Genomic DNA, 15,080 nt, shown 5'->3' on the forward strand with positions numbered 1-15,080 from the left:
AATTATTTATTACTCTGGCATATTCGGCTGCAATGATTGAATGGATTTTGTCAGTTATTGCTGTTTCGAGATCATCTATAGATCATCGAAAGAGATCACCATCTCTTATCCAAAACCTTGATCTTTTCTAACTCCGTTAATACACCCCAAATCCACCTTTTTCAAATTCAGTTTTTCTTTCCTGAAACTCTTCGTAGTGTCCATTGTTATATACCGTGCACCTCCCCACCCCCCCCCCCCCCCACTCCAGCCCTCTCCCTTCCACAGATCCACCACTCTCCGTGTTATCTACTGTTGTTGTGCTTCCCTCTCTCTCTCCCCCTCTTGTCTCCCGCTCACTTTCTTACATATTTTTTTGTGTGTTTTCTATTGATGTCTTTATGTTTTATGTGTTGGTCTTACACGGGCTTTGACTTTGTATACAAAAAAAAAATGATTGTGGCCTTCCTCAGTAGATGTTGTATTTAAAGGGGAACCCAAACGCTCCGACAACCTTAATGCTAATCTATCCCTCAATACCCTATAAAATACACGACCGGTCAAACGTTTTAGAACGCCTCAATTTTTCCAGTTTTTATTGAAATTTACGCAGTTTAATGTCTCAATGTACTCTTAAATTTAGCAGAGAACAAATAAACAATTGGAGATAAAAAAGAAATCATAGAATCATTTTGTTTAACAAAATTTAATTTAAATTTTTGACTCAGCAAAGTCGCCACCTTATGCAGATATAACCGCCGAACACACTCGTAGCATTCTTTCTACAATGGAAATCGAATATTGTTCGGGAAGTTCTTCCCAACACTGTTGCAGAAGTTCCCACAAATGTGTTGCACTTGGAGGTTGCTTTGCTTTCACCCTTCTGTCCAGTTCATCCCAAACCAGCTCGATGGGGTTTAAGTCTGGAGACTGTGCGAGCCATTCCATGATTTGAAGCCTACCGTCTTATTCTTTTCCTCGAAGGTAGTTTTGACATAGCCTGGAGGTGTGTTCAGGGTCATTATCTTGCTGTAGGATGAACCCCTGACCAACTAGGTGTATACCATAGGGCATAGGGTATTGCATGGCGCTGAAAATGTTGTGGTCGCCCTTTTGGTTCAAGGTGCCAGGCACTCAGTGCAAGTCGCCGACTCTGGATCCAGCAAAAGAGCCCCAGACCATCACGCTTCCTCCTCCATGTTTGACAGTTGGTGTCACACACTGAGGAACCATCCTTTTGCCTAATCGACGGCGTACAAAAACCCTGCGTGATGAACCAAAGATTTCAAATTTTGATTCATTGGTCCATAAGACCTTCTTCCAGTCTTCAGTAGTCCACTGGCAGTGCTTCATGGCCCAGGCAAGCCTCTTTTTCTTATTTTGCCATCTTAGCATTGGCTTTCTTACTGCCACTCGACCGGTCAAACCTGCAGGTCGAAGTCTTCTCTTCACAGTTGAAACTGAGACTTGTTCACTTCAACCAGTGTTAAGCTGTGCTTGAAGCTGTTGTCCTCTGAGCTGCCTATCACGCAAACTGTTGACTTCAGAAACTTGTCTTCTGATTCTGTTGTGGCTTTGGGTCTGCCAGACCTCTTCCTGTCAGAGTTTCCTCCAGTTTCCAATACACTACTTCCTGCAGTGCAATGTTGTCCAAATAACGCTTCAGAGGGTGTAATAACAGTCCGTTCCAATACTGCTTTATACAGACAGGGGGTTTGTAATCAAGTAATCAGCAGAGGTTGGGACACCTATAGGAATTGTTTGCATCAACCTTCAAGGCTGAATTTACTTACATTGCTGCATAACAGCTGTAAGTTGTTAACCCATTACTTGTTCCCTGAAGAAGGCCTTTTTACAATATAACTGTGCAATTTACATTATTTCCCCGTTTTTGCTAACCTAAACTTTTTTATTTAACCTCGACCAGTTTACTGCTTACCTTTGTACCATTTCAGGTTATTCATTGGACTTGAATTGCTTAAATTTCAATAAAAACTGGAAAAATTGAGGTGTTCTAAAACTTTTGACCGGTAGTGTATATATGATGTCTTTTTCCCATTTGCGATTTATAAAGTCGGTAATTTTGTGATTAAAAGTCGAAATCTTCTTCTTCACTCTTAGCCAGACACACTCAGAAGTCGACCACCATTTTCGTACTGTCTACCTCCAGTTTTCTTTTTCTTTTTTTTTCTTTCTTTTTCATGGTTCTGTTTGGATATTGTTGGAATATGTTTAAACCGCAGCCGTGATGCTGACGCCCCCCCCCCCTCCCCCAGAATTTACATGTTTTAAACGTTTCCCAGTGTGTACCCTGGTCAGAATAGGTACACCGTATCCCTGCGTATTGTAAGAGACGACTAAGAGGGTTGGCGTCAGGAAGGGCATCCGGCCATAAAAACATTGCCTCAAAAAGAGAACCATGACAATCACAAGTACATATGGGCAGGGTACAGCCCGAAGTGGAGATCGGTTTCTGAGGTTTGGGACATGGAATGTAGGGACAATGACAGGGAGATCAGGAGAAGTGGTGGAAGTATTGGTCAGAAGAAGAGTGGACATATGTTGTGTGCAAGAGACGAGATGGAAGGGAAGTGGTGTGAGAATGGTGAAGGGTAGGCAGGGACAGAAATACAAGTTTGTGTGGCAAGGGTGCCCGGAGGGCGTGAATGGTGTTGGTGTCCTGTTTTCTGAGGAGTTTGTAGACAGTGTGGTGAGTGTGACTAGAGTGAGTGATAGGTTGATGATGGTGAAAATGATGATTGGAAAGCTCTTGGTGAACGTCATCTCGGGATATGCTCCGCAGGTTGGTCGAAGCGATGAAGAGAAGGACAAGTTCTGGTATGCGATAGAGAAGCTGATGGAAAACGTGAAAGATGAGGAAGTTGTTGTGGTGGGAGGAGACCTAAATGGACATGTGGGAAGGAGTATGGACGGTTTTGAGGGAGTTCCTGGGGGTTACGGATATGGTGTGAGAAATGGAGAAGGTGAAAGGATTTTGGAGTTTGCTGATGGAGCTGATTTGTTGATTTGTAATACTCAGTTCCAGAAAGAGGACAATAAGCTTGTTACATACACGTCAGGTGGGTCGACGACAACCGTTGACTACCTGATGGTGCGTAGGCGAGATAGGGGGCACCTCCGGGACACAAAGGTGATCCCGGGGGAGGAGGCTGTTTCACAGCACCACTTGGTTGTCTGCGACATAAGGGTGAAAGGTGCGAGGAGAGCTCGGCGGGTGAAGTACCAACCGAGAATGAAGGTGTGGAGGTTGAAAGAGGTGACAGTAAGGGAGGCATTAAAAGAGAGGCTGAGTAGGGTAGAGGATGATGTGGTTGAGCTTGAAAGTGGTTGGATGTCAATGAAAGCTAGTCTGTTGGGAGCCGTTGGTGAGGTATGTGGATGGACAAAAGGACCACCGAGGCACTCGGAAACATGGTGGTGGGATGTTGAAGTTGGAAAGAGGATTGACGAGAAGAGGAAGAAGTTCAAAGAGTGGCAGAAGGCGAAGGGTACGGGAGCAGAAACAGCAGAGCATGAAAGTTATAAGGCAGCCAGGAAGGCTGCAAAGAAAGAGGTAGCAAAGGCGCAGGAGGCATGTAGGAAAATGTTCGGAGAACGCTTGGATTCGGAAGAGGGTCAGAAAGCAGTATTCAGGATTGCAAAGCACATAGCGAAAGAGAGGTGTGATGTGATGGGGGTGAGTTGCTTGAAGGATGAAGTGGGACAAATCGTTGGCGACTCAGATGGAATTAAAGGAAGATGGAAAAGATATATGGAAATGCTGTTGAATACAGAGAATGAATGGGATGGCAACATAGAGAGTAACCCAGTTTTAGGACCGGCAGAGAAGATAACTGAGAAGGAAGTTGAGGAAGCGATAAAAGCAATGAAGAGTGGAAAAGCGGGAGGGCCGACGGGAGTTGTGGGAGATATGTTGAAGGCAGCAGGAAGTTGGGGTGTGAAGAGAATGACAGAGATCTGTAATCTGGTGGTGAAAGAAGGCCGCATTCCAGTGGATTGGGAACTGAGTACCCTCGTCCCTCTATACAAGGGGAAAGGTGACCCTCTGGAGTGTGGCTCGTACCGAGTGATAAAGTTATTGGAGCATGGAATGAAGGTATTGGAAAGGGTGATGGAAAGGAGGATAAGGAAGAAAGTGAAGATCGACGAAATGCAGTTTGGATTTATGCCAGGAAGAGGAACGACAGATGCGCTTTTCATTGTGAGGCAGTTGCAGGAGAAGTACATGGATAAGAGGAAGAAGTTGTTTTTTGGGTTTGTTGATCTGGAGAAAGCATTCGATAGGGTTCCACGCAAAGTATTGACATGGGCATTGAGGAAGTTAGGAGTGGAGGAATGGTTGATCAGAGTAGTGATGGCAATGTACAAAAGAGCACGCACAGCTGTAAGGACGAAGGACGGGAACAGTGGTGAGTTTGAGGTGAAGGTGGGAGTGCATCAGGGGTCGGTACTAAGTCCACTACTATTTGTAGCTGTGATGGAGGTGCTGGCTCAGAACGTAAAGGAGGGTTTACCGTGGGAGTTGTTGTATGCAGATGATCTGGTGTTGATTGCGGAAAGTATGGATGGACTGAAGGAAAAGATGAACAAGTGGAAGGAATGTATGGAGACAAATGGTCTGAAGGTGAATATCGGAAAGACAAAGGTGATGGCAAGTGGTAAAGCATGTGGTGAGGTGGAAAGAACTGGGAAGTGGCCGTGTGCTGTGTGCAGGAAGGGTGTCGGAGTGAACTCCATTCAGTGTACAATGTGCGCTGAGTGGGTTCATCAAAAATGTAGTGGTCTGAGTGGGTCATTAACCAGTGTGGCAGCTACATTCAAATGTAAGGTGTGCGCAGAGGGAGCTGCAGATGGAGGAAATGTTGAGTTGGATCTTGGAGATGGCGTGAAGCTGGAAGGTGTGAAAACATTTTGCTACCTCGGAGACATGCTGAATGGAGAAGGTGGATCAGACTCGGCAACGGTTGCTCGAGTGAGATGTGCATGGAAGAAGTTTCGGGAACTGAGTGGCGTGCTGATGAGGAGGAGAGTGTCGCTGAAGCTGAAGGGAAAGGTGTATGCTGCATGTGTGAGAAGTGTTATGATTTATGGGAGCGAGACATGGGTAATGAACGTAGAGCAGCAATGAAGGCTGGAAAGGGTGGAAATGCGAATGGTTCGATGGATGTGCGGAGTATCGTTGAGAGAGAGGAGGACAAATGATGAATTGCGAAAGATGATGGGAATATTGCCTGTGATTGATGCTGTGAAGAGGAACAGGTTGAGATGGTTTGGTCATGTATTGAGGAAGGATGAAAGTGACTGGTTGAGAAGAGTGATGGAAGTTAATGTAGAAGGAAGTAGAGGACGGGGAAGACCGAGAAAGACTTGGCTAAAGATGGTGGAAGAAGAAATGCGGGCAAGGGGGTTAACAAGGAGAGATGCAGAAAATAGGGCAAAATGGAGAAGATTGTCATGGGGACCGCAAGGCTAACCCCCGCTCTAGCAGGGAAAATTGCCTTAAAATGCATGTTGTCTACGGGTTACATTGCAGTACTATTTAAGTCAAACGGCGAATACATTTCGATTTCCCCCAAATATGCCTAATCGATGCAACCTTGGTGGTCATAGTAATACAAACTGACATCGTTTCATGCTACACCAATGGCCAAAATACCCTAAGTTTGCCTGAAATTGGACAAGGTTTGGCCGAAATACCCGAATGTGTATTGGGCCCACAATAAGTTCGCTTTTGTGCTTGGAACACTTTACAGAACACTCTTATGAACCAAGAGAGATGGCTAAGGATTTTGTGATTAGCTGCCACGATTGAGAGAGGATGCCATCCCCATGATTAAGCGGAAGAAACAGCCATCACTCGAAATTGTAAGACGATCCAGCACCACACCCACTTCCGCCATCCCCCCCCCCCACAAGCCCCATCAGCCATCACCCCCAGTCTCCCACAATACCCACCACCACCTCACATCCCCTCTCCCTTTCCACCATCCTCCCAGAAGTCCCCATCAACCATCACCCTAGAACAATAGCCACCACTACCCCACCCCTCTCTTCCCCCTGGCACTACTACTCCCTCCACGGGAGTGGGGAGATCGACATGACACAACACAACACAGCACAGACACGGCACGATACAGCATGGACACGACATGACATGGCACGACACAGCACGGGCATGGTATGACACACACGGACACGGCATGACCACAGGCACAAATATCGTACCTGGAAAGCAGGAAACAGGATGAACCTGTAACATACAAGACAGCTGGTCAGCCTGCGACGGTGGAACAAAGCATTTGTCACCCATTTTGTCGGCGGTGTCCAAGTGTGCCTGGGCTGTGTCAGCTGTCGGTCGATGATGGGTATTTCTGCTGAGGTAATATAACTGATTCATAAATTAATACAAAATCCCTTATAAACTGTCAATTGAAAGGAAAAACAAAACCTACCAATCTGTAGTGAACATACCACCGGCGTTTTCATCTTCACTAACACCTCCATTGTCACCATCTTTGTCTGAATCGCTCACTTAAGCCTCGAAAGGTTCACTTCACTAACACCTCTATAATTCCCCTGAAAGCGTTTCCATCACTAATTTTGCCTCCAGTAGTTTCTTCAAAATTCCACTGATCAGCTTCAACATACTGAGAACCTTCAGAGTTGCTAATGACGGAGGAATCAGTATTGGAATCCGAGTTCGACATGCACGGTTTCTCTGTGTAAGCCGCCATTAGGGTGAAGGTGGATTCTGAGTGTGACGTCACTTGTCAGACAGCTTCGACCAATATTTTTGGGTTATGGGGACAGAGCAGACAAAAGCACCAATCTTTCTCCAGGTGCTTGTTAGACCTATAGCTTTAATTTTTTGATAGGTCCCATTATGCTAATTTATGCAAATTACATGTATTTATTAGTACCGGTCATTGAAATTGTAACTTACAAGGTCAAAAACTGTATGTAGGCAATACTTTTTGCCTGTGTGTAATCACTTCTCTAAATCATGATTAAATTAAACTGTCTGAGGTTATATTTCATGATTATAATGTTAATTTATGTAAATTACATGCATTTTTCATGTATTTATCGGTATTTTCTTCAAAGTGTAAATTACCAGCTCTAAACTTTATGCAGTGAAATTTTTTCTGGGTGTTTAACATAAATGATTTAATTTTCTGTTAAAATCAATTCCCTTTGGCTACATATTTATGTTAATTTATGCAAATTATTCATTTCTCATAGAAAGATGCCAGTGTGCATGTAGTACTACAAAACACCTTTAGACAAACTCGCTTAGTAAAACAAATATCCCAACAGTGTTGAATTGATTTTCGGATCTCCCAACATAGACTTCAGGTAAAGTAATATTGCTCAACTCTGTGCGTTGCCTCTCCCCCAAACGTCCTCTCAAATTAGTTAGTACATGTAGCACAGCATCCCTACCCTACACTGGACTTCGAGAACAGTCATTTCAAGTGAATAGAGCTTTTCACTTTTGTTCTCTGTGACAAGACCAGCCAGCTGAGCTCTGCGAACGATGCCCGCAAGGAGATGTTCTGCCAGGAATCCATCATGCCACCGACTCAGGATGCCTTACTGCGGCACTTGGAGCGGACTGTGTATCAGGCTGGGATCCGGAGCACCAGTCATCTGAATCAGCAACAGACGCCAACCCCATGTCATGGCGCTGGACATTGGACAAAGACAGCCGGTCTTGTCTTCCAGTTTGGACCACTCTACCTATTGCCTCCAAAGCCTGCAATGAACTAGTCCAGTGTGGCTGCAAGAGCACGAGAGGCCGCATTGGCAGATGTGCTCATAAGAAGGCCGGATGGACGTGCACCGAGCTTTGTGGGGTCCGCAAGTGTGAAAAGTAGATTTCCAGAAGGCATATCAATTTGATTTTCAGTTATTATCCTCCATGTGTAGGTTTAAGCTGCCAATCTCCGAGCTATGATCCACATTTTCTTTATCAGTAATGCATGTATCATATCACTTGATATTGAAACATCAGCGAAATACGAGACATTTACATTACATTTGCATAAATTTACATAAAAATTACATTTTAATTTAACTGATCTTAAAGCAAAGCTTGCAATATGAATTATCTGAATAGAACAAACATATCCAGTCGAAAAAAAGAAAAGCTCACAATTAAATCATTCCAATTAAGTTGAGAATGCAATTAAATGCCCACATTTGCATAAATTACCATAAAACTCATGGAAGGCATTCATCAATTCATCCTTAACATTGCAATATTATTTACCTGGGCCAAACACGTATATACACACAAAAAAAAGAAGCTACCTATTAATTTAGTGTTGAAATACCAGAGAATGTGCTTAAAATGCATATAATTTGCATAAAGTATCATTTTAATCATAGTAATCAATGACAGCATTTGTGACACATATTATAATATTAATGCTGTTGATATATAAATGACACCCAGGAAAAAAATTGGTACTTTTGTCCGTTCTGTCCCCATAACTCAGTTCAACTGCCTGACGACACTGAGCGGTACAGGTAACCTATATTGGCCCTTGGACTACCTGGCGAAATCGAAGATCCACACGAGGGCTTTTTTCGAAACTTTGTGATTGAGAAAAATAAATTTCCCCTCAAATTAGACCAGGATTCATGATTTTGAATGGAAATTTGCGTTTGGGTTCCTCTTTAAGCATCTAACCCTGAACTTGGTTTGAATATTCTTGAAGGATTTTGTTATCAGGTAGACTTAGACTGAAAACAATTTATGTTTAGTTGTCCATGGTATGTTGAAAACATGGGGCTATGTCGACCAAATCAAAGTCTGCAGACTATACACAAACTCCACTTTGCACACCTGTGAAATGTAAGAGGATATCATTGGTATGTTGGAGGTTATTACAGGTACGGTTGGTGCCGTTCATTTTGTACCTATGGTATCTGCCTGGGTGTGTGAGAGCAGAACGGGAAAGTGTTCTGCCGCCGTACCGTGTGCGAGTGTGAAAACCCCAATGTCGAACGATCCTGCTGTCCGGAGTGTGACGGGCATCTTGCCAAGCAATGCCACCAGCCTGGCACCGCACGTCCTCACCGCAGTGGCGAGATCTGGCTCTCTGGGTGCCAGCGTTGTCACTGCCTGGTGAGTCAACTTTTACCCTTCAATAATAATCACGTACATGTCTAGGTTTCTAATTGTAGGAACGTTGTTGCATATCAATATGCATGTGTGATCAATCTTATTGTTACAATGATGTTTTTTTCATGAATACTGTTCTTCATACTCTATCCGTGCACAGCCTTGTGTTGGCTTAGCGGCTACGGTGCTGGGTTGGGATCCTACGATCCTGGGTTCAAATCCCGGTCGATCGCTGAATTAACACCAGGGGGGTTGACTCAGCCTGTCATCCTTCAGAGGTCGGCAAATTGAGTGCCAGTTCACTGGTAAGTCCCTGTGTGTCGCAAGAGGCGACTAACAGGGTTAGCGGCAGGAAGGGCATCCGGCCATAAAACATTGCTTCAAAAAGGGGACCGCGGTGTCCGGAAAGGGCCAACCCCTGCTCGGCGGGGGAAAATGGCCTCCAAAGGTGGGGTTTTTTATTCTATACTCTATCCGTGCCTTTGTCATGTATCAAGAAACACCATTAGGTTGATGTTTGAGCTGAAACTAGACTCATTCAAATTCCTTCACACCAAGTTTGAGTGTTCTATCATCTGGAAGAGTTACTTTGGGAACAATATTTAAGATGTTCATCTGAGAAGATGTAAGATCTGGAAGAGTATGGCACATCAGAATCAGAATATGTATGTATGTAGATATATACATTGTATATACACATTGGCATGGATCAACTCGCTACGCTCACCTCACCACACGTCGTCACAGTTGTTTAAACTGAGGATAATGGTGACCTGACTGAACTTGAGTTGTGCAGTCATCATTTTCACCAATCATAACACAAACATTTATTTTGTACAAATGTATTTATAATATTAGTTATATTATTTATTTGTAATTTATTTGTAATCTAAAAAGGTCCAAGTGGTCTAAAGCTCTAAATGGTCATGGGTCCAAACTGTCTAATCTGTCTGAAGGGTGTAAGCCTGTAAGGGGTGTAAATGGCGTTAAGGTCTGAGGGGTCGAAAGGGACTTAACGGGTGTAAAGGTTTAAAGGTTCTTGGGGTCTAAAGGGTATAAAACGTCTCAGGGGTTAAGGGATATAAAGGTGTATAAAGCATTGAAAGGGTCTTGGGGGTCTTAACTACACAGCTGAGTAATCTTGCCCACACCATGGTATCGAGCCCGCCCACGCCCCCGGGACCCTCTTGTTAGCTGTCCCCTGCAGAGTCGGAGGCGGGGTTTTGGAATCACTTCTGTGTGTCTGTCTGTCTGTCTGCCTGTCTGGCTGTGTGTCTGTGTATGTGTGTGTCTATCTGGGCCATAACATTTTTACCATTTGAGTTTTGTCATCAAATGTTCACCAAAGCTTTATTATGATAATAAGGAAAAGGCAAACTGATAAATTTTATCAAATGGTCAAAGATCAGCGTCACGTAAAATCATCGATTTTCATCTAATTCACATGAAATTTCAATTTACCTTTTGAGTTTTGTCATCAAATGTTCACCAAAGCTTTATTATGATAATATGGAGAAGACAAATTCATAATTTTGACAAAAAGCTAAAAGTTCAAAGGTCAGCATCACATAAAATCATCAATTTTCATCCAATTGACCTGAAATTTCAATTTACCACGAGTTTTGTCATCAACTTTTCAAAAAAGCTTCGTTATGATAATATGGAGAAGGCAAATTAATAATTTTGACAAAATATCAAAAGGTCAAAGGTCAGTGTCACATAAAATCATCAATTTTCATCCAATTAACCTGAAATTTTAAGAATTTGCATATCAGATCACTGAATTGGTTCACTAAACAAAAGGTAGGAGTCGATTGGTTTCTTTTTTTTTATAGATCAAAAGGACAAAAGTCAAGTTTGCATAAAATTGTCTTTTTTTGTCCAATTGACGTGAAATTTTAAGAATTTGCATATTGGGTCACAGAATTGGTTCACCAATCAAAAGATAGAAGCTGATTATTTTTTTGAGCTCTAAAGTCCAAAGGCTGCCGTGCACGATTGTTGTTTTTTTTAGATCTAAAGGCCCCACTAACTTCCTGTAGAGTGTAAACACTACCTCTTTGGATTTATAATTTATCCCCTGGCTAATACAACCTAAAAACAGAATAACTTTACGTTTAACTGCCTTGCACGGTCCTGTCTGATTCCCCCACCCCACTCCCCCCCTCCCTCCGTATATAGTCACACCCCCCGATCGTTCCCTGTTCCCCTGCGTTACATGCTCGAAGACTGCTCCTCACTACATCATGTAATCCCTATTTTATTGGTCTTTGCAATCCCCTGAACCTTGCATTCCTGTACGTTAAACTGCATCTGCCAATCTTTTGCCCAATCTAAGACAGACTTTCCTGAACGTGATCCCACGCTCTGCTATCTACCTTACACCCAAGCTTTGTTTCATCTGAAAATTAAATAATATGTTACATTTGCTGCCCTCCAATCCTCCAGTACCTTTTCCTGACAAAAGGGAGAATGAGCTGTTAAAGACATCGGTTAGCATCACGCTGGTCTTCCCCACCACTTTCCTCAATACTGTTGGTTGCATATTATCTGGCCTGGAGCTTTATCTACTCTTAGCTTTCCCAGCTGTTTCTTAAAATTGTACACTCCAACTTGGATCACCTTTAAAAGTCAGTCCTCATCTCCCTGATAGATATATATATATTTTTTTTATTATTATTATTTTTTTGTATACAAGATCGAGGCTCGTGAAAGAGCTAACATTAATCACACAAAAAGACAAACCGACACACAAAACATAAAAAACAAGGGGAGCGGCAGACAAGATGGGGAGAGAGGGGGAAGGACACAAAAGAGAGGGGGAAGAGGGGGAAGGACACAAACACAACATTTGAGAGCAGGGACATCGGGAGGACTTGGGGGGAGGTGGGAGAGGATTAAAACATATGAACACTGCAAGGACTCTGGGGTGAATTACCGGGGGTAGAAAAGATCAAGGTTTTCGATGGGGGACGATAAGAGATGGTGGTGAACAGCTGTTTTAAAGACCTGGAGGGAGGAGTGGGATTGAAGGGAGTGGGGGAGTTTGTTCCAGAGGCGGGAGAAAAGGGGAATGAAAGAGTGAAGGTGAGCAGAGAGCCTAGACTTTGGCAGTTTAACCATAAGAGGGTTGCAGGCAGATCTTGTGCGACCTGAAGGAATATTGGGGGGACAGAGCACAGAGAGAGCTGGGGGAGCAAGGCCGGAGAGGAGTCGGTAGAAGACAGAAAGACCACCAACCTGCCTGCGGTGAGTGAGTGAAAGGCCCTCGGCGTTGACTACATCGCAGGAGATTCCAATGATTCTGAAAGCTTTGGCCTCAACAGCGTGAAGCCGAGCAAGGTGTGAGGCAGGAGCACCAGCCCAGAGGGGGGAACAGTATTCCATTGAGCTGCGGATGAAAGCCTTGTATGTGGTGAGGAGCTCAGGTGTGCCAAGGAAGGACTTCGCACGACGGAGGATGCCCAGTCGGCGACTGGCTTTGGAGGCCAGCTTGGAAATGTGGTTTTCCCAAGAAAGATCATGGCAGATAGTGAGACCCAAAAGCTTGAGCGACAGAACTTCTTGGAGAGGATTGTTGAGAAAGTAGATGGGAGGGTTGTCCAGTCGGTCCTTTCGGAGAGACATTGTAAGAGTGTGAGATTTGTCAGGATTGAAAGACATGTTCCACTTGTTTGACCAGTCTGTGATTTTGTCCAGGTCTGCAGAGAGTGAGGAGGCTGCAGACTGCCGATCTGAGGGATGAGGAATGGAGCGACAGAGAGTAGAGTCGTCAGCAAAGAGATAGAGAGGATTTTCAAGAGAGTCAGAGAGATCATTGATGAAGACCAGAAAAAGCACAGGGCCCAGAACACTACCGTGGGGAACTCCAGCCTGAACAGGAAGAGGAGATGAGAGAAACCCATTCAGGGCCACACGTTGACTACGACCAGAGAGGAAGTCCGCCAGCCATGCGTGGAGATTTCCATGGATACCAAAGGAGGAGAGTTTGGAGAGCAGAGCAGGGTGCCAGACCGTATCGAAGGCACGTGAAATGTCAAGGGAGACAGCTCTAATTTCCTGTTTGGCGTTGAGGACCTCCATCCATTGTTGAGAAAGCAGAAGCAGCATGTCCAGAGTAGAGTGACCAGGTCTGAAACCAAATTGATGATCAGAGATCAAGCCATTGGAGAAGAGGAAAGATTTAATATCTGAAGCAATGATGGATTCCATGACTTTGCTGATAATTGGGAGAAGGCTGATTGGTCTGTAGTTGCTGGGATCTGTTTTTGCACCTTTTTTGTGCAAAGCGGTGATGTTGGCTGATTTCCAAGCAGATGGCAGATGACCTTGAGCAAAAGAGAGGGTGAAGAGAACAGAAAGAGGGAGTGAAAGAGCAGAAGAACATGATTTTAGGACCCGTGGGCTGATGCCGTCAGGACCAGTTGCAGAATCAGAGTCGAGGGTTGACAGAAACTTTTCCACCTTGTCAGGAGGAAAGGACACAGAGTCCAGGAGCAGCTGGGTACGACTGGGTACGGTGGGTACAGAGAGGGATGGGTTTGGGACACAAGATTTAGAGGCAAACACAGAGTTGAGGCATTCAGCTTTTTCACGTGCGGAGTCAGCCGTTAAGCCGTTTGAGGTGCGGGAGGGGATGGAGGGGGAACAAACACCAGAAACAGATTTGACCAGATGCCACCAGGATTTGGAAGAGGGAGACAGATAAGAGAGTTCAGTCTTGAGAATGGTGAGATATTGTTTCCTGGCTCTCTTGAGGGTGGACACACACTTGTTTCGGGCTTTGTGAAAGGAAATGAGATTTCCTTCCGTTGGATTTGCTTTCCAGGAGACGAAAGCAAGTTGTTTCAGGGCAACAGCCTCACCACAAGATTCCGTGTACCATGGACGGGAGGAAGGGTATGACAACTGAAGACGAGATGGTATAAATCTGTGCATGAGAGAGAGCAATTTACTTTGAAAGAATTCCCAGGATGAGTTGATGTCAGAGGCGGTAGAGATGGGAGACCAGTCCAGATGATTGATGGCTGCTTGAAGACCGTGCCAGTTGGCCTGAGTGAAATGCCAGACTCGTCGACGCTGAGGAGGCTCTCTGAGAATGGTCAGAGAGATGTCCACTTTGACAAGCACATGATCAGATGAGCCGATTGGAGCAGAAGAAGAGCAGCAGACATTTTCAGGGAAGTTTGTCATAACCAAATCCAGAAGAGAAGATGCTCCGTTGACTGAGATCCGGGTCGGGAAATTGACAGATTGTGTCAGTCCCAGTGAGTCGCAGAAGTCCTTTGCTGAAGAGCCATGGCTGGTGAGAGAGGTACCTACACCCAGCCAACTGGCATGGTGACAATTGAAATCACCACATATGAGGAAGAGAGAGTTGGGATGGGTAGATAGAAGTTGGTCCATATTATCAGACAGTGAGATGTAGATGGAGTCATCGCTGATTGGTGGACGGTACAACACACATATGAACAAAAGGTGGGAGCGAAGGGGAAGCCGTAGCCAAAGGTATTCCTGGGGGTGAGGTGGAGAGAGGGCAGTGGAGGGCGAGTGAGGAAGAGAGTTTTTTATAAAGATAGCAACCCCACCTCCAGGACGAGGCTCAGGTCTATCATACCGGAGGAGGGAGTAACCTGGGAGAGATACCAAGGCATCAGAGACATCATGAAGGAGGAAAGTTTCTGTTAAGCAGATCACATCTGGTTTGTCAGAAGCAACCTGTATGGAGAGGTCAGTCAAGTTTGAGCGAAGGCCCCGGATGTTTGAGGTCCATACCGTTAATGAAGAGGAAGGAGCATCGGGTCCAGAACAGGGGGGGGGGGGGAGGGGTAGAGTAAGATGTGGAAGAGGAGGAAGAGGTAGGGAGAGCTGTTGAAGGTGTGTCAGAGATTTCAGAATAGCTTGGAGAAAGGGAAGAATGGGGCGGACAAAAGGTTTGATGGAGATTGGG

The 15,080-nt window shown here is 44.7% G+C and overlaps 1 protein-coding gene across 4 annotated transcripts in view; it reads left to right on the forward strand.

The window, feature by feature from the left end:
* The window catches only part of LOC144893209 (kinesin-like protein KIF13A), a 90,702-nt gene extending 81,473 nt beyond the window's left edge, over nucleotides 1-9,229 (forward strand). For all 4 annotated transcript variants that reach the window (XR_013624241.1, XM_078782871.1, XM_078782872.1 and 1 more), the window contains one exon: nucleotides 8,957-9,229. Coding sequence is in view for 3 of the 4 variants with exons in the window: in XM_078782871.1 (XP_078638997.1) it covers nucleotides 8,957-9,178 (222 nt within the window). In the remaining variant the exon portion in view is untranslated. The remainder of the gene's footprint in view (nucleotides 1-8,956) is intronic.
* The last annotated feature ends 5,851 nt before the right edge of the window (nucleotides 9,230-15,080 follow it).

This window comes from Myxine glutinosa, chromosome 8 (genome assembly GCF_964187855.1).
Source record: "Myxine glutinosa chromosome 8, kmMyxGlut1.1, whole genome shotgun sequence".
Lineage (NCBI taxonomy): Eukaryota > Metazoa > Chordata > Myxini > Myxiniformes > Myxinidae > Myxine > Myxine glutinosa.